Source organism: Carcharhinus amblyrhynchos, chromosome 2 (genome assembly GCF_965287045.1).
Source record: "Carcharhinus amblyrhynchos chromosome 2, sCarAmb.v2.hapA, whole genome shotgun sequence".
NCBI classification, from domain to species: domain Eukaryota; kingdom Metazoa; phylum Chordata; class Chondrichthyes; order Carcharhiniformes; family Carcharhinidae; genus Carcharhinus; species Carcharhinus amblyrhynchos.
This window is the reverse complement of record NC_137325.1, coordinates 98,616,083-98,635,720: the sequence shown is the minus strand read 5'-3', so window position 1 is coordinate 98,635,720 and position 19,638 is coordinate 98,616,083. Positions and strand designations below refer to the sequence as shown.

General features: G+C 41.5%; 1 protein-coding gene across 9 annotated transcripts in view; it reads left to right on the top strand.

Moving 5' to 3' along the window:
• Nucleotides 1–19,638, top strand: part of tbc1d5 (TBC1 domain family, member 5) — a 478,503-nt gene that overhangs the window by 200,162 nt on the left and 258,703 nt on the right. For all 9 annotated transcript variants that reach the window (XM_080209683.1, XM_080209656.1, XM_080209674.1 and 6 more), the window contains one exon: nucleotides 16,395–16,464. In XM_080209683.1, the coding sequence (XP_080065809.1) occupies nucleotides 16,395–16,464 (70 nt within the window). The remainder of the gene's footprint in view (nucleotides 1–16,394; nucleotides 16,465–19,638) is intronic.

Sequence of the window (19,638 nt, the reverse complement as noted above, 5' to 3'; positions counted from 1 at the left end):
CTGACTTTGGATTCTTATATATCTCCCCCACCCATCTTTTAGAATACCTTCCCTAAACCCCTTATCTTATCAACTTCTTTTCTCCTTTATTACTCTCTTTAAAGTACACTTTTTTTTAATGAAGCTGTTGGTCGAAGCACATATTTCTCCTTTGACTCTGTGACAGTCCTTATTTTGTTGTTCAGTGTTAAACTAGGCAAGAGGGTAGTTAAAACAGGGCTGAGGATGGATCCACTCTACCTCATTCACTGACCTGGTCAACTGCAATTTTAAATTTCAGATTGCATAGACATCTAGTTAATACAGTGGGTTCCTCTTTAAAAAACACATCAGGCTGCACTGACATCCAAGTCTGTTTCATGTTCGTTTTATTGCCATCCATTCACCAAAGACTCCAGATTAAAATCAACCCTTTACTTTAAGCCTCATATTAATTTATTGTAGTTGATTCACCTGCTAGAACGTGTTGAACATAAGGTGGCTCAAAAGGGCTGTAATAGTATGGAACTTGACAGTTTTATTTGTTAGCAATCTTATGCAAAACTATGGCAGTAATTTTGCAATGTTTTTTGTTTTTGTATTCAGTGTCCGAACTATGCTATACATGGAAAGTACAATTCAAATTAGGTGGAGGATAAAGTTTCTCCGTGGCTAAAATCTCACCTGTTCCTATCTCTGTAATCTCTTTCAGCAAGTCCTCCCAAGATATTTGCATTCCTCTAGTTCTTATCTGTTGAGCATCCCCAGTTTTATTCATGCCATCGCTCGTGGGCCACACCTTCTGTTGCCGAGGCTCATGCTCTGGAATATCCTGCCTACACTTCTCTGCCCCTCTATCTCGCTTTCCTTTTTTAAGATGTTCCTCTACCTACCTTTTTGACCAAACTTTGGCCATCTGATGTAATATTCCCTTGTGTCTTGGTGTCACACTTTGTGTTATCATGTTCTTGTGAAGCATCTTGGGACCTATGTAAATGTAAGTTGATGTTATGCTGGCCGCACAAAACTAATAGTCACATGGACAAATGTGAATTAATTAAGGAAAGCCAACATGGATTTGTTAAGATCAAATTATGCTTAACTAACTCACTTGAATGTTTTGGTAAGGTAACAGAGGGCTTGATGTGGGCGATGTTGTGTACATGAACTTCCATAAGACATTTTGTTCAGGCTAAAACTAAACCACATCAGTGTTTATATACCATTTGAGCCTCCTCCCATCTTTTTTCATTTAAATTAGCATTGTAATTTAAGGAGGGTAATTGTAATTGTAAGGAGGGTGGGGACAGGAGGAAGGAGGGTGGGGACCAGAGGAAGGAGGGTGGGGACCAAATGCCTCAGCCTCTCAATCTGCATAACAGGTTTGAGGTTCTTGCTCCCAGTGTGGACGAGAACGAGGGCTGTGAGGTAGGTGAGCAAACTGCACACAGTACAGTGATGCAGACACAGAACATTGACAAGGAGAAGGTTAAAAGGAATGTAGTGGTAATTGGGGATAGTGCGGTTCAGGGTATTGACACTGTACTTTGTCACAATGACAAGGAGCACAGAAGGGTGTGTTGTCTGCCTGGTGCTTGGGTCCAGGATGTTGCATCTGGGCTGCAGAGGAACCTGGAGTGGGGGGGGTGAGAATCTGGTCGTTGTGGTGCATGTGGGTGCCAACGACATAGGCAAAATGGGAACTGAGGATCTGGAGAGGGAGTATGAAAAGATGGGAATGGAATTAAAAAGTAGAACATAAGAACATAAGAAATAGGAGCAGGAGTAGGCCATCTAGTCCTTCGAGCCTGCCCCGCCATTCAATAAGATCATGGCTGATCTGTCGCTGCTCAGTTCCACTTTCCCGGTTTCTCCCCATAACCCTTAATCCCCTCTCTTATCAAAAACCCATCAACCCGCGTCTTAAAAATATTTAGCGAGGCAGCCTCCACCACTTCAACGGGCAGAGAATTCCCGAGATTCACCACCCTTTGAGTGAAGAAGTTCCTCCTCAACTCCGTTCTAAACCGCCCCCCTTTTATCTTGAGGCTGTGCCCCCTAGTCCTACTGTCTTTTTTGAGTGGGAAGAGTCTCTCCACCTCTATCCTATCCATCCCATTCATCATCTTATATGTCTCAATGAGATCTCCCCTCATTCTTCTAAACTCTAACGAGTACAAGCCCAGTTTATTCAGCCTCTCCTCATAGCTCAACCCCCTCAACTCCGGTATCAGCCTAGTAAACCTCCTCTGCACTCCCTCCAAGGCCAAAATATCCTTGCATAAGTGCGGCGACCAAAACTGCACACAGTACTCCAGCTGCGGCCTCACCAGTGCCCTAAACAGCTGCAGCAAGACCTCCCTACTTTTATATTCAATCCCCCTCGCTATGAAGGCCAGCATCCCATTCGCCTTCCTGACCACCTGCTGCACCTGCAGGCTGGGTTTTTGCGACTCATGCACAAGAACCCTGAGGTCCCTCTGCACCTTGCATGCTGCAGTTTTTCGCCATGTAAGTAATAGTCCCTCCTACCATTATTCCTACCAAAGTGGACAACTTCACACTTGGCAACATTAAATTCCATTTGCCAGTTCCTGGCCCATTCGCCCAGCCTATCTAGATCCCTCTGCAGACTTTCCACACCCTCCGCAGAATTTGCCGTTCCACCAATCTTGGTGTCATCAGCAAATTTCGACACCATACACTCGGTTTCCCCCTCCAGATCATCTATATAAATGGTAAATAGCTGAGGCCCCAGCACCGACCCCTGAGGCACTCCACTAGTCACCAACCGCCAATCCAAATAGCACCCATTGACCCCCACTCTCTGCCTCCTATTTGACAGCCAATCCCCTATCCACGCTAACACCCTACCCCCAACTCCATGCCCCCTAACCTTCTGTAATAACCTCTTGTGCGGCACCTTATCAAACGCCTTCTGAAAATCAAGAAACACCACATCTGCCGGCTCTCCTCTATCCACCGCCCTAGACACATCCTCATAGAACTCCAATAAATTCGTCAGACACGACTTCCCCTTAACGAAACCGTGCTGCAACAGGGACCTGTTCAGGTGGGATAGTGTTGGTCTGAACCATGCTGGGACCAGAGTCCTGATGAATTGTGTAAATAGGACTGTAGATAGGGCTTTAAACTAATTAGGAGGGGGAGGGTGTGAGGGTAGGTGAAATTACAGGGCCTAAAGTAAAGGAGAGGGTACAGGTACAGGAAGAGGCCAAGGATGTCCCAATAATAAAGGGAGTAGGGGGCGTGAGTAAGGTTGGTAGCGTTCCTGCAAATAGGGTCCAGGTGAAGGCTGGGATGAAGACACTTTATCTGAATGCACGAAGCATTCGGAACAAAGTGAATGAGCTGGTGGCGCAGATCAGCACAAATGGATATGATCTGGTGGCCATTACAGAGACGTAGTTGCAAGGTGACAGGGACTGGGAGCTGAATGTCCAGGGGTATCATGTGTTTAGGAAGGATAGACGGGAGGAAAAAGGGGGGGGGTAGCTCTGCTAATTAAGGATAGCATCAGGGTGGTAGTAAGGGAAGATATAGGAGCCAAAGAGCAGAATGTGGAATCGTTGTGGGTGGAGATTAGGAACAGCAAGGGGAGGAAGACGCTGGTGGGTGTCGTCTGTAGGCCCCCAAATAATGATCTGGAGGTGGGGCGGGCTGTTAACGCACAAATAGATGCGGCGTGCAGGAATGGAACGGCCATAATTATGGGAGATTTCAATCTACATATTGATTGGTCGACCCATGTTGGACGCGGTGGGCTCGAGGAGGAGTTCTTGGAATGCTGCCGGGATAGTTTCCTTGAACAGTGTGTGTTGGAGCCAACGAGGGAGCAAGCTATCTTAGATCTGGTGTTATGTAATGAGGCAGGTAGAATTAGGGACCTTGTGGTGAAGGATCCTCTTGGGAAGAGTGATCATTGTATGGTGGAGTTTCTGATGCAGATGGAGGAGGAGAAAGTGGGTTCCCGGACCTGTGTCCTTTGTTTGAACAGAGGGGAGTACAATAAGATGAGAGAGGAATTGGCGAATGTTGATTGGGGGAGCAGATTGGAAGGTAGGTCTGCTGAGGAACAGTGGAGGATCTTTAAGGAGATCGATCTTGGTGCTCAGCAGAAATTTATTCCAATGGTTAAAAAAGATTGTAGGAGGAGAGATAATTAGCCGTGGATAACGAAGAAGGTAAAGGAGAATATTAAAAGCTGATGCGTTTAGAGTGGCTAAGAGTAGTGGGCGAGAAGAGGATTGGGAGAGGTTTAAATATCAACAAAGAATGACGAAGAAGTTGATAAAGAAAGGAAGGATAAACTATGATGCTGGGCTAGCGCTAAATATAAAAAAGGATAGTAAGAGTTTTTATAAATATATAGAAAGGAGAAGGCTGGCTAGGGTGAATGTTGGACCCTTAGAGGATGAGAGGGGGGATTTAGTGGTGGGGGATAAGGAAATGGCTGAGGCCTTGAATAACTTTTTTGCTTCGGTCTTCACGGAGGAGGACGTGAATAGTTTGCCGGGTGTTAACGATGGAAAGATGGTAGGAGTGGAGGGCCTGAATGAGATCATTGTTACTAGAGAGGCAGTGCTCGATAGACTAGAGGGACTGATGGTGGACAAGTCTCCAGGACCAGATGGAATGCATCCAAGGGTTCTGAAAGAAATGGTGGAGGTGATAGTGGATGCCTCGATGATTATTTTCCAAACCTCGCTGGATTCCGGGGAAGTGCCAGAAGATTGGAAAACGGCTGATGTTACGCCGTTGTTTAAAAAGGGTAGTAGGCAAAAGGCAGGGAATTATAGGCCGGTTAGTTTAACGTCTGTTGTAGGTAAAATGCTTGAATCCGCAGTTAAGGAGAAAATAGTGAGGCATCTTGAGGAGAATTGTTTGATAGAGTAGACGCAGCACGGTTTTGTTACGGGAAAGTCGTGTCTGACGAATTTATTGGAATTCTATGAGGATGTGTCTAGTGCGGTGGACAGAGGGGAACTGTTGGAAGTGGTGTTCTTTGATTTTCAGAAGGCGTTTGATAAGGTGCCACACAAGAGGTTGTTGCAGAAGGTTAGGGGGCTTGGATTTGGGGTTAGGGTGTTAGCGTGGATAGGGGATTGGCTGTCAAATAGGAGGCAGAGAGTTGGGGTCAGTGGGTGCTATTCGGATTGGCGGTTGGTGACGAGTGGAGTGCCTCAGGGGTCGATGCTGGGGCCTCAGCTATTTACCATTTATATAGATGATCTGGAGGAGGGAACCGAGTGTATGGTGTCGAAATTTGCTGATGACACCAAGATTGGTGGATCGGCAAATTGTGCGGAGGGTGTGGAAAGTCTGCAGAAGGATCTAGATAGGCTGAGCGAATGGGCGAGGAACTGGCAGATGGAATATAATGTTGGCAAGTGTGAGGTTGTCCACTTTGGTAGGAATAATGGTAGGAAGGACTACTACTTACAGGGCGAAAAGCCGCAGCATGCAACGGTGCAGAGGGACCTGGGGGTCTTTGTGCATGAGTCGCAAAAACACAGCCTGCAGGTGCAGCAGGTGGTCAGGAAGGCGAATGGGATGCTGGCCTTCATAGCGAGGGGGCTTGAATATAAAAGTAGGGAGGTCTTGTTGCAACTGTACAGGGCATTGGTGAGGCCGCAGCTGGAGTACTGTGTGCAGTTTTGGTCGCCACACTTGCGCAAGGACATTTTGGCCTTGGAGGCAGTGCAGAGGAGGTTCACTAGGCTGATACCGAAGTTGAGGGGGTTGAGCTATGAGGAGAGGCTGAATAAACTAGGCTTGTACTCGTTAGAGTTTAGAAGAAAGAGGGGAGATCTCATTGAGACGTATAAGATGATGAATGGGATGGATAGGATAGAGGTGGAGAGAGTCTTCCCGCTCAGAAAGGACAGTAGGACTAGGGGGCACAGCCTCACGATAAGGCGGGGGGGGGGCGCAGTTTACAACGGAGTTGAGGGGGAACTTCTTCACTCAAAGGGTGGTGAATCTCTGGAATTCTCTGCCCGTTGAGGTGGTGGAGGCTGCCTCGCTAAATATATTTAAGGCGCGGGTAGATAGGTTTTTGGTAGGCAAGAGGATTAAGGGTTATGGGGAGAAGGTGGGAAAGTGGAACTGAGCCACTTCAGATCAGCCATGATCTTATTGAATGGTGAGGCAGGCTCGAAGGGCTAGATGGCCTACTCCTGCTCCTATTTCTTATGTTCTTATGTAATCATTTTCCTCTCCCCAATGTACTTGTCTACTTTCTCCTTGCATGCATTTAACTTGATCAAGAGCTGTAGAAATACTGTAGTGTGATATCTCTACTGATGAATTGTCCAAAGCTGTTGAACCATCACGACTGAAAAATTATTTCACATTAATCGTGAAGGTATTTTCAGTCTTAATATTGTCATAGTAGCATCTCTTCAGATTCATGGCACAAATTATTTTTACAATCTACAGTTTTGCTATTTATGTTATAATTGAATGGTGAAGGTGCTGTTGTATGATCACTATTTTCTCATTATTTTAAATGGGGTAACTTGCTTAACTTATTTTAATCCTCCTTGTTCATACCTATTCTCTCCAGAACTCTGCAGCAAATGACTGCAAAGTTTTTGTCGGTAATAGAATGCATGATTTTAGCAATCAGATTTAAATTTGAATCTTTTAATTGCTCTCTGCTCAGTTATGGGCAGAGTGAGAGAATTTAAGCAGTGATATTGAATGATTTAATTAATCATTTTGATCTTGACTTGTAGACTGCACTCATGACTTGAGTATAGTACTTGGAAAGCGTCATTTGACAACCTAATCTCAAGCTCAGAGCTCTTGTGATCAAAACAGTTCGTCTCAGTAATCAGTTATGTTACTTTACATATTTTTTAAGAAATTAAAGTTTAAGTAATGGAGGGAGTGATATAATTCTGGCATTTCATGTCTTTAAGAACTATTAGAAATCCTGCTTCTGTTTAAATCAATACAAATGGTCGTCTCCTGCTGTCTGTTCAAATCACTAGGCGTAGTAATTATCATTTCTGGAGATTTATTTAATCTTAACAGAGAAAATGAACTGTCTCATGCTTTAATTTCAATTATGTCCAAACTGGCCTGCAATGTTTTGGAGCATGGTATTTTTCCCTACAACTCAATTTCTTGTGGCAAAACACAACTCAGGCTCCACACTGAAAAGGAAAGTCCACAACAGTCATGATGTGGCTTAAGTAGGAGTAATTGAGCAGTGCCCCTTCTAGTTGTTCCAAGTTTTGCTACATGAATATTTGGCAGTTGCTATTAATTGCATGGTTGTGGATTGTTGTGTTGGGGAAGAGGTGACTGGAGGTGGCTAGTAGAGTTGCTAGAAGTGGTATTGGGGTGACCAGGGAGAGGAATGGGGAGAGGTAAGGCTTGTGGAAGGAGGGTGGGGTCAACATCAGGACAGTGTGGAATGGGGAGGGGGAGCAGTAGTGATGGAACTACTGAGGGAATAAGGTGACTGTAGACCCCCCACAGGATATACTAACATTTTTCACAGAGATACAGCAGTCTAGTCAGATGACCTGAGGCCATTATTTCTGTGAGTCTTGAGATGATGTTTCCATTTTCTCAGCAGAGTAGAATGTGCCTTCTGTCGGAACAGAAGCCAGAGGTTACATTTCCCTTCAGTGCTCATTCACAAACCAGACCTTTAGCATTGGTTGCATAATTAAATAATTTGAAGGCCATTCCTTTTTAGTTTTAGTCCATGATCCTTGAGTGGATTATCCTCAAGATTAGTCAGATTCGTGCACATTATGACTTTGTGCAACTTCCAGTGCAACTGAAGAAAGTCACTTGACCAAACTCAGTTATTACTTTGTGATTTCTTTTGGCATTTAAGATCTGACACACTGTGATCCTGCAGAAGAATCAAATCGTTGAATAATTGGTAAAGAAAGATGTCTACATTAAATGCACTCAAATATAGCTATCTTATTGAATATGGTAAGTGAAGTTCGTGCATCAATAAATCAATCAATGAATGAATAATCCAAATCAACCAGTTGCTACCGTATTCCTCTAGAAATTAGAAAGGAGAAGTAAATTGCATATTCGGGCAGATAAACTGCTCCTCATGCTTTACTGTCATTTGTTTTCAATAACTGCATCAGAATTTCACTCATCTCGCTATCATTTGACTTATTTTCCATTGAGATGAAGTGTTATGTGATTGGTAAGTGAAGAGTTTTTACTTTCAGGACAATTAGAATTAAACACTTACACCTGTCTAGAAATCATTTGTGCTGTATTCTTTTTAAAAAAAACTCAACTTTCAAATGACAGTTTAAAGATTTGGAATGCAGTTCAACTTGTTCTGTGACAAAAGTGACCAAAAGTCCATTTATACCATTTGTAATGTAACTGCCTGAACAGAAATACATGCCTTCAAATATATAATTATCTTTATCTAGGTGATAAGTAATTTGAGATATAATGTTGTTGTAGATTTCAGTTTCTGCCCCACTTTGATTTATTTGGATATGAAGCACAGATGATTTGAGGAATTATGTTAGATTCCATTGTGTAAATCTGTGATCTTTTTCATTCTTCTGAAGACGTTCAATCTTCAGGTATTATGCTGCCATCCAATTTGATATTACTTGAAGTTATTTATTCTTTTGTGTGTTTCACTGTTTGGACTCTGGATGCGGTATCCGCTGACTGATGAATTACAGTTCAAATACTGTGAAACTGACAAAGATAGCCATGCATGACTAGCTTTACAATCTTTATTTTCTCCTTTCTTTCCTTGGTATAATGACAGTAAATTAATCTGAATTGAGTAAGTAACCAGCATAGTAATCTGGCTTTTTCTTGCATCGTTAGTCATTTTACTTACCTTGGGTTGTTCTTTCTTTAGGAGATATTGCTAACTACCTAAGGTCCTTTGCCATTTGAATGTTGCCCCTATCATCAGTGGTGTTGTAGTTATGTGTCTGGGCAAGTGAATCAGAAGTTAGTGTTTATGCTCCAAAGACAGAGTTCAAATTCCACTGTGTTTCGATCAAATTCAATTAATTAAATCTGGAATGAAAAATGATTCCACTCTGAGAGTGGAATCTTGTGCCCCACCCCATAGAGAATTTGGTGTTGGGGGGTCGGGAAGATATTTAATCAGGTGGGAAAGTGATGGGTAGGGACCCAGCCATCTTCCCAGCTCCACCCCCGTTAGGTTTGAGGCAGGAAGACCCAGCGGTGGCATTCATACCCTGCTGCCAAATACATGTGAACCCAGCATGTTTGCTTGCAATCTCCCAGAAGCTTCCCTGTTTAAAGGCATGGTGCTCAACTGAGCGACCCAGGATTGGGAAAGGGGGGGGCCATTTTAAAACCAGCCCCTTCTCTGTGACCCTGTCCTCACCCCTTCCTCATGAACCGAGTTCTGTCATCTCTTATCAGTGGCTGGATTAATCCTAGGCTTTGGGTGTGTATTGTTTCCAGGAGCAAGCATCACCTCCTTCAGTGGCCCTGCCATTGAGTAAACAGAACTTGGTGGGTGGGACCTCTGTCCCCGGTGTCTTTGATACCACCACTGACCTATCAAATGCCTGTCTGGCATGTGATGCGGTGGGCCTTCCCAGAAAGAGACAATGCGGGGATCTTAGTGGCTGTCTAGCTGTTAGCTGGAAATCCCACCCCTTGCTTAAAATTCTTCCTCAACAAGAATGACCATGAAACTACTGACTTGTTCTAAAAGCTCGCCCTTCAGTGAAAAACATCTGCCATTGTTGCCAGGTCTGGCCTACTTATGTCTTCGGGCCTACAGCAATGTGGTTGACTCTTAACTGCCCTTGAAAGGACCTAGCAAGCCACTGGTACATCAAACTGAAAAGTCAGATCAGAATGAAATCAGATGGACTACCCATTGCCAGTTTAAGCATCGAACACAACAAACGCCAATCCAGCCCAGTGGACCCTGTAAAGCCCTCCTAATATCTCAGGACTTGCACCAGCATTGAAATATAGAAATGTAGAAAATAGCTGCAGGCGTAGGCCTTTTTCCTTTGAGCCTGCACCACCATTCAATATGATTATGGCTGATCATGCACTTTCAGTATCCCACTCCCACTTTCTCTCCATATCCTTTGATTCCTTTAGTCATAAGGGCCACATCCAGCTCCCTCTTGGAATATATTTAATGAACTGGCCCCAACAGCTTTCTGTGGTGGCAAATTCTATAGGCTCACAACTCTGAGTAAAGAAGTTCGTCCTTCTCTTCGTCCTGAATGGCTTACTCCTTATTCCTAGACTGTTATCCCTAGTTCTGGACTTCCCCAATATTGGGAATATTATTCCCACATCTAGCCTGTCCAGTCCCATAAAGATTTTATATGCCTCTATGAAATCCCCTCTCATTCTTCTAAATTTCAGTGAGTGAGTTATTCCACAGACTAGTAAAGCAACAATCTGTCATTGGTGCAGAATCATACCTTTCAGCTGGAGTTGGACTTCTGTCTTCACCTCCCCTTCAAATACTGCAGGCAATTTGATTGCAGTCCCAGCAACATTAGAACTCAGTATTGGGCGCTGTTGGGACTGAAAGCGAGTCCTGGAATAACAAGGGCACGACCACCAGAAAGAGGTAACTAGGATTTTGGACAGAGTGGGAACAGGGAGCCACAGAAGGTGGGAAGGGTTGTGGTTTGTAGAGGCCAGCTGGGCAGGAACAAATGGGGTTAATATTTAGGGGAGGAGGGTGTGCATCTTGTGCCTGACACTCATAGGACCTTTCCAAAACAATGGGCCCCTCTTAGCCTTTTCAACAAAGTTGTTTGGAAAAAAATGCCTTCTCAATACAAACTGTCTGCTACTGCCCCACTTTTAATGGGAGGTGGGTTGAAGGCCTTAAGTGGGTAATAATTGGCCACCTAAGATCCTTGATAGGCTGAAGGGTGGGTGGGCTAATGGTGACTTCCCTTACTCTCTTCCCCTTCAGATTATAGGGTCTGGGTCAGGGATTGGGAGAGGCGGGTCTAGGTGGACAGTGGGCTAGCCACCCGACATGTTTTACGTGGTTCCTCACTTGATGGAGAGACCATAAAATCCAGTCCATTCTGCTTTAATACATGTCCTACTAAAGACCAGGTCACTCATGATGGAAATTGAAAGTAAGATTGTTCATACGTTTTCCTGTTATGATTAAAGCAGTCTCCAAAATGCCAATTACTAGTACTGATTGATTTAAACAGCCAACAGAAGGAGGCAATTTGTATTAATTTAAACAGAAGCAGCACTTTTAACAATTTTAAAAAATGCAGAATTATGTGTCTCACTAACACTAAAACTTTATGTTGGTAACTGATTGCTGTGATGAACTGTTTTATTCAGAGTGCTCTGAGCGCAAGATTAGATTTTAGTACTCGAGTTGAATTCAGTCAACAAGTTGAGAGCAAAATTGTTCATTAAGTCACTTAATCTCTGCTTAAATTCTGTTTGCCCATGCACGGAAAAGAGAGCGATTATTGTGTTCAGCTTTGCAGCTGGGGTGCTGACGATCCTATATTGTCATGACGATATATGTGTGTGCACATATAATATATACATATGGGTATTGGCAAAACATAACATTGTAGTATCCAGATCTATATTTTAAGTGCTCAACCAATCTTGCTGGATGCAGTAGTGGCTCACTGCATTATTGGCCACTGTTTTGCCCATACATTGGTGCTTAACCAGTAAGACACCCCATCTCAGCCCCTGTTCCACTCGCAATTCCGCCATTTCATCCCAAGCCTCAGATTTTCAATATATAAAATACACAAACAATATATTTGAAAACTAATAGATGGGTTTCAATGACACCTGGTGCACAGATAGCTATGGCCAAAGGAGAACCGATTAGTTTTTGGTGAAGATGCAGGACTGGATTCTGGAATTTCTTACAATGCAAAACCTGAGGAACAGGCAAATTGACTTTGTTTTATGATGTCATTGTTTTTTTTCTGAAGGCAGTGAATCGTCCCAGCTGGTATGACTGAATTTGTCACAGCTGTCAAAGTGTAAGCCACATTTTCAGAGCAGGTTGTTGCATGTTGATTGGCTTGAAGTCTCCTAACTGAGATAGAAGCTTTTAATAAAATGATTTTTTTTAACTTTATAGTTACAGAGCATTAACTAGGCATGGAAAAGCCTTGGGAAAGAACTGGGTAATTGTAATAACATTGAGCTAACACACTGTGGTGGAGATTCGTGCCCCACTGAATGCCCTTTTCACTATTTTCTAGTAATTTAAAGAACATTCTGTTGAAATGATTTGACCTCTCCCTCATAGCACTGTCAATTGGGCTTCTCTCCCTTAAATTTGAGGCCTGCTTTCTACCTCCTAAAAACATATTGTTCCCTGTATCTATTTATCTTCCTCTTATATTTGTTGAGTGGTTGGTTAATCATAGTTCATGTGGGAAAACCTTGGTGAAGAATCAAAATTAAATGGTAGGCCGACCACGCAATTAAGTTAGCAACATGGAATGACATCTTTGATCACTGATTCATTAGATACAGTGCCAATCAGATTCAGGTTCTTTTGATCTAGATAGGCTGTAAGTTTTACTAGTTTGGACATGTATGGAATATCATTCATCATGTTTAATTATTTCAATATTGGTTTTTATAGCGTACTTAATTGCAAGAAGTCTGAGGGAGAGTTAAAACAATAGTGAGAAACCTGTCTATTTTCCCACAGCAGGTATGAACCTGATCTACAGAGTATATTGTATATTGCTTCCATGACTTTACAAATCAAATAGGACTGGAAGATAAGTAATTTGGAAGCAATATGACTGTTAGTGCAATGCTAGCTTTTGGAAACCAACTGACCACAATTTTTAATTTATTTGTTCACAGGATATGGGTGTTACTGGCTAGGCTAGCATTTATTGCCATCCCTAATTGCTTTGCAAAGATGGCGATGAGCCATCTTCTTGGAAGCGCAGTTGACAGTGTAGTATAGGTACACCCACGGTGTTGTTAGGAAGGAATTTCCAGGATTTTGACCCAGAGACAGTAAAGAGTAGCAATTTAATTCCTGGTCACATGATATGTGACTTGGAAGGGGACTTGCAGGTGATGATATTCCCATGCATCTTCTGGCCTTGTCCCTCTGTTAGAGTTCATTGGTGCTGTCAATGGACATAATGCGACAACCTAGTGTTGTGAGACTTCTTACACTGGCAATGGAACCATGGCGAGTTGCTGCAGTGTATCCTGTAGATGGTACACACTGTTGCTACTATGTGTTAGTGATGGACGGATTGAATGTCTAAGGTGATGAATCAGTGCAAATCAAGTGGAGCACTTTGTCCTGGATGATGTTGAACTTCCTGAGTATTGTTGGGACTGCACTCACCTCGGCAAGTGAAAAATATTCCCTCACACTCCTGATTTGAGACTTAAAACATAGAACACTACAGCACAACTTATAGATGGTGGACAGGATATGGGGAGTCAGGAGGTGACTTACTCACCACAGAGTTTCCAGTGTCAGACTTCCTTTTGTAACCATAGTTTTTAGAGGCTGGTCCAGTTCAGTTCCTGGTCAATAATAACCTCCAGGATGCTGATTGTGGGAATTCGGTACATTAATGCCTTTAAATTTAAAAGGAAAGTGATTCGATTCTCTGTTGTTGAAAATGAGCATTACCTGGCACTTGTGTGGCACAAATGTTACTTGCCATTTATCAGCCCAAGTTTGAATGTTGTCTCAGTCTTGCTGCATATTGACTGCTTCAGTATCTGATGAGTTGTGAGTGGTGCTGAATTTTGTGCAATCATGAGTGAATATCCCCATTTCTGACCTTATTGTGAAACAGCTGAAGATGCTTTTAACGCTGTCCTGAGGAACACCTACGGTCCTGGACGTTGTCAAATTCTTTGAGTATTGTTGGAACTGCACTCACCTCAGCAAGTGAAAAATACTCCATCACACTCCTGATTTGAGAATTATAAACAGTGCCCTAGGGCTGGGATGATAGACCTACAACAACCTCAATCGTTTTCCTTTATGCTCAGTATGACTCAAACCAATGGAGAGTTTTCCCTTGGTTCCCATTGACCTTTAGTTTTGTTAGGATTCCTTGATGCCACTCAGTCCAATGCTACCTTGATGTCAAGAGCATTCACTTTCACCTCATCTCTGGAGTTCAGCCCCCTTGGCCAGTTTATAGTATGCAATAATCTTCTTCCTACAAGTTGACGTAAAGTGCCATTAGGATGGCCAGTTAGAAATAATTTGCTTAATAAAGTTTTATTTTAATTCTAAAGGAAATCATGAGGATGTGCAATGAAAACTACATTTCCATCCCATGAAAAATTGATTTGACCTTCCGTTATCAATGATTAAGTTACTCAGTATAACAGTTGAAACCCAGATTATATCCCATGATTTTGTATCACAGGCCTGTGTACAAATGCTAAATACTTGCAGATGTTAGAAATCTGTAATACAAACAGAAAATTATGGAAATACTCAACAGCTTTGGCAGCATCTTTGGAGCAAGAGTTAATGTTTTTATTGCTGAAGGATCTGCTGAGTATCTCCAGCGTTTTCTTTTTTTATTTCATATGCCAAGTAAAATAACTTGTATATAAATTTTAATTGATACAGTAACATCAAGCCATGTTATCTCAATGCTTTTTCAATTATTATGCAATCAAGAAAATAAGAAATATATTTTATGGTGACCACATCATCAGCTATGGTATAAGAATAATCTTGCTTGGTCATTGACCTGATGTCAACACAAGATTGTAAATTAAATTGGAATTTGATGGCAATCATTTTAGAAATGTATGAACATAGGATCAAAAGTAGATCATTCAGACCATTTTACCTCTGTACTTTGGACAGGATTTTCTGGCCCTTCCCACTGACAGGATCTTCCAGAAGTGCTTCCTGATTTCATTCCTAAATGGCCCAAATACTTTTAGTATTGTGATCTCTTATCCTTATTTCCCCACCAGAGAGAAAATAAGGGCAGTGATTTTCAGTCACCTATATCCCTCTGGGACATGCTGGAAATTTGAACGCACAAGCAGGGGGAACAGACTGTTGCATAATCAGGAATCCATTTGCTTCCAAACATTGGCCTATTAATGGGCCAAAAGACAGCATTCAATTCATAATTCACCAAACCCAAACTGTCTGGTGCATGTTCAGGCATGACTGTTGTGATCAAAAAGGCAGAAAAATTAAGTGATTCCTATTCTTTGAGTGAAGTTTTTGGCACTGAGGAATTTTGTGTCAGGTTGAAAGCAATAGTTTTCATTTGGCCATTTTTATACACTTATGTGAGGTAGTAAATGCTGTCTCCTCTTTTCTACAAGACAGCCAGTAACAGGCTGCATCCTGGCTGCTGTCTGCCTTTCTAACTTGTGCTTTTCAGGCAGCTCCTGCCTTTTGATAATGGTCAGTGCCACTCATTGGTCACTGAACTTGCTGCCAATCCAATTAGGGCATTTCAATTTGAAAATTGCATTGCATTGTGTCAGAGATGCAGTGTGACATTGGGTCCCAAAAATCATTCAGGCATCAGTTGGATTGAAAATTAAGCCCAGTCTCTCTGTAACTGCTCTATAAGATCACTTTATGATTTTAAAAATCTCCTTCAGGTTCCTTTCAACCTTCTGCACCCAAATTGTTGCTAAACTGAAACTAATTCAACCTCAATGCTCAATTTAAAAGGGAGACTGGCATCCTGGTGACACATTAGTTAGCACTGCTGCCTTACAGCGCCAGAGACCCGGGTTCGATTCCTGGCTTCGGTCAGTATCTGTGCAGAGTTTGCATGTTCTCCCCGTGTCTGTGTGGGTTTCCTCCGGATGCTCTGGTTTCCTCCCACAGTTTGAAGGATGTGTTGGCTATGTTCAATTCTCCCTCAATGCACCCGAACAGACGCCAGAGTGTGGTGACTAGGGGATTTTCACAATAACAATTGCAGTGCATTTTTGTGTTCTTTTATATCAGAACTGATCATTTTATTTTCTCCCTTCCTGATGACAGTAACTCAGACTGTTGCATAATCTTATGGATATCATTAATCCTGCACAACATCACCAAAGTGGCTATCTTTCATGTATAAGTCCAGGCATATAGGTGTGTAAAATATCTGAACTGGGGCATCACAGACAAGCCCAAATAGATAATGGTTAGTGTTCGCCATGTATTTTTCTGGAGGCATTGAACAACAATCACAGGGGGGAAACCTGACCTGAAATCTTTTTAAGCTTATTTATTAGTGTCAAAAATGCTTGGTTTATAATTAAGTAGCTCAAAGATTCTGTGAGGTTTGCCAAGTATATAATAGTTACTTTTGATCCTACTATTTTTCATTTTGTAAACTATGACATTTACTAATTTTGTGTTGTTATGTGCTCTATAGGTGAGAATAATGAAAACCAGCAAATAAAAATGCTTTCAGAATTGGACAGTGGAAAATACAGCTCTTACAGGTATATTTTCCATCTACAAAAAATAGATAATCACATTGTTCCTAGGATAATATTATTCTGAAACAATATTGGAATAAAAGTTGTTGCTTTTTGATTTATTCTGAAATGATGCTTGATCTTGTATTAGAACTATCTTACTGTTCCATACACCCAAATACCTTGTTAAGGTTATTAAAGATAGGAAATGGGATGTAAAATGCATTTAGAATATTGAAAATTTGAAACACGAAATTGTCAAAATGCAGATATCTTTCTATATAGCATGCTAGTGTCATAGTAGACAAGCTAAGGTATTATTGACTTACAATATTTTATACTTGTACGTTAGATTCAAAGGAAGGAACGGCTAATTTTAAAGGAAACCGGGGGGAGATAGCAAAGGGTCTATTATCCACGTTTAATAATTTGTTATAAAAATATAATGTCAAAGAATTGGTACATATTTACTGTTGTAAGTAATTTTAAGGTAGATGATAAAATCTCCCAGGGAACCACAGACCATTTGGTTTAACATTGATGATAAGAAAAATAATAGAATTACTAAGTAGGAAAATATTTGGAAACCAAAAATATAATAACAAGTAGTAAGCATGGATTTCAAAAGAGAAGGCTTTGCCCGATCAGTCTCCTTAAATTCTTTGGCAAGATAACAGAGAATAGACTGAGGTAATACAAATGTAGATGTAATTTATCTAGATTCCCAAAAAATTTTCAGTAAGATGGCACATAATAGATTAATAGTTAACCTCAGAGCATTCAGAATTAGGAGACAAGTAGCAGGATGGGTAGCTACCTGGCTGTAAGACAGATAGCAGAAACTAAGGGAGGTAGGAGGTGGAAAGTGAAGTTCCAAATGGATCAATGTTTGAACCATTGCAGTTCACAATTTCTGTTAATGATTTTGACTTTGGAATTCCTAAACTTGCAAACGACACTAATCAGTTGGGGTAGTTAACACTGAACTGGCTGGCAATAACTTGCAAGAAGACATTTACAAACTTGCAAAATGAACATTTAATTGACAAATGAATTTCAATGTGGATGTGTTATATTTTGGCAAGGAAAATTACCAAATATATTACTATATTAAATACTACAATTATTCTAAAAATATTAAGAAAATTACAATCAATGTGTGGTAGAGAAGCAAAGGAATCTGAGTGTACAACTGCAAAGATCACCAAAAGTTGCAACATAGGTAAGTTAAGCCATAACCAAAGCCAGCCACACCCTAGGGTTTATTTTTGGAGAGATAGAAATGAAAAGTAAGTTGTTTAGCAAAACCTCTGTCGACCTTCAGATAGACTGCACCCGCAGTGCAGCAACCGTTCTGATACCCGTATTATGAAAAAGATATATGTGCAAAAATAAATTTACAAAGATGATACCGGAACTGTGAGGTTATCAGTAAAGGACGAAAAACAGCCTTGGATCTTTTTGCTCTTGAAGAGTGAGCTAATAAAAGATCTTTAAAATTATTAATCATTTCCATAGAGTGGACACAGTGCTTCTCCCCTGTGTAGAGAAGTACTGTTAAGTTCATATTTTCTCTTTCACGTTCTTAGAATCTCCAAAAGCAATTTCCAGCCAATGATGTACTTTTGCAGTGTAGTCACTGTTAAAATGTAGGGAATTGCATGATTATTTGTGCACTGCAAGGGCCAACAAATGGCAATTGAATAATTACCAGATAATCTGTTTTGAATATTGGTTGAAGGATAAATGTTGTTTAATACAACAGGAAAATTGTCCTTTTCTTCATTGATTTGTGGCATCTTCCATACACCATTATATGGTGAGGATATAAGGTCTTTATTAATGACAGCATTGACAGTGCAGCAATCCATCAGTGAAGCACTCAAAATCAACCGAGATCTTATGCTTGAATCTCTATTTAAAATTATGGCAGTAAATGTCTAAAACGGATGGATTTCAAAGAACCACATAGTTAGGAACATAGTGTCCTATGTTCCTCCCATGAGTTTGTTAGTCTATACTTGATCAGCATCAGATGCCATTTGCAAAAGAGAATTTCAAACTTCAACCACCTTTGCTTGTAGAAGTGTTTCCTCATTTCACTCTCTCAAAGTCTGATTTTAATTTTTAGAACGTCTCCTTAGTCCTAGATACCACAAGAATTTCTTGAAAAGTTTAATCAAATCACCCCCACTTACCATCTAATTTCCAGGGAATACAACCTTAGTTTGTGCAATCTCTCCCTGTAATTTAACCCTCTGGGTCCAGGTATTATTCCAGTAAATGTATGCTACACTTTCTCAGGGCCAGTATACCCTTACTGAGGTGTGGTGACCAGACCTACTCATAGAGTTCCAGGTATAGTTTAACCAGGGCTTTGTGTAGTTGACTGATTACCATTATGCCTTTACTCTTGTTTCCTAGGTGTAAAGGTCAGCCTGCTATTAATTTGCCACTTTAATTATTTTTAGTACTTAAAATGTTAATGGCATTTTAATGTTATGTACTACTTGATGACCCCCACCTCCACCCTTTTAGGAAGCACATAATAATATTTGTGGACATTGCCTTGACTACTACCTGAGTTATCTTTTCAAAAAAGTTCCATTGAGCTTATCAGACACGACTTACTCTTTACAGTCCATGTTGGCTCAATCTGGTCAGTTGAAAATCGTCAAGGTGTTTAGTCACCCTATTTTAATTGAACCTAGTAATTTCCTGACAACAAATGTTAGACTGACTGATTTGAAATCCCATGGTTTCCCACTGTCAACTTACTTTTATATAGATGATCTGGAGGAGGGAACCGAGTGTATGGTGTCGAAATTTGCTGATGACACCAAGATTGGTGGAACGGCAAATTGCGCGGAGGGTGTGGAGAGTCTGCAGAAGGATCTAGATAGGCTGGGCGAATGGGCCAGGAACTGGCAAATGGAATTTAATGTTGCCAAGTGCGAGGTGGTCCACTTTGGTAGGAATAATGGTAGGAAGGACTATTACTTGCGTGGCGAAAAACTGAAGCAGGCGACGGTGCAGAGGGACCTCGGGGTCCTTGTGCATGAGTCGCAAAAACCCAGCCTGCAGGTGCAGCAGGTGGTCAGGAAGGCGAATGGGATGCTGGCCTTCATAGCGAGGGGGATTGAATATAAAAGTAGGGAGGTCTTGCTGCAGCTGTATAGGGCATTGGTGAGGCCGCAG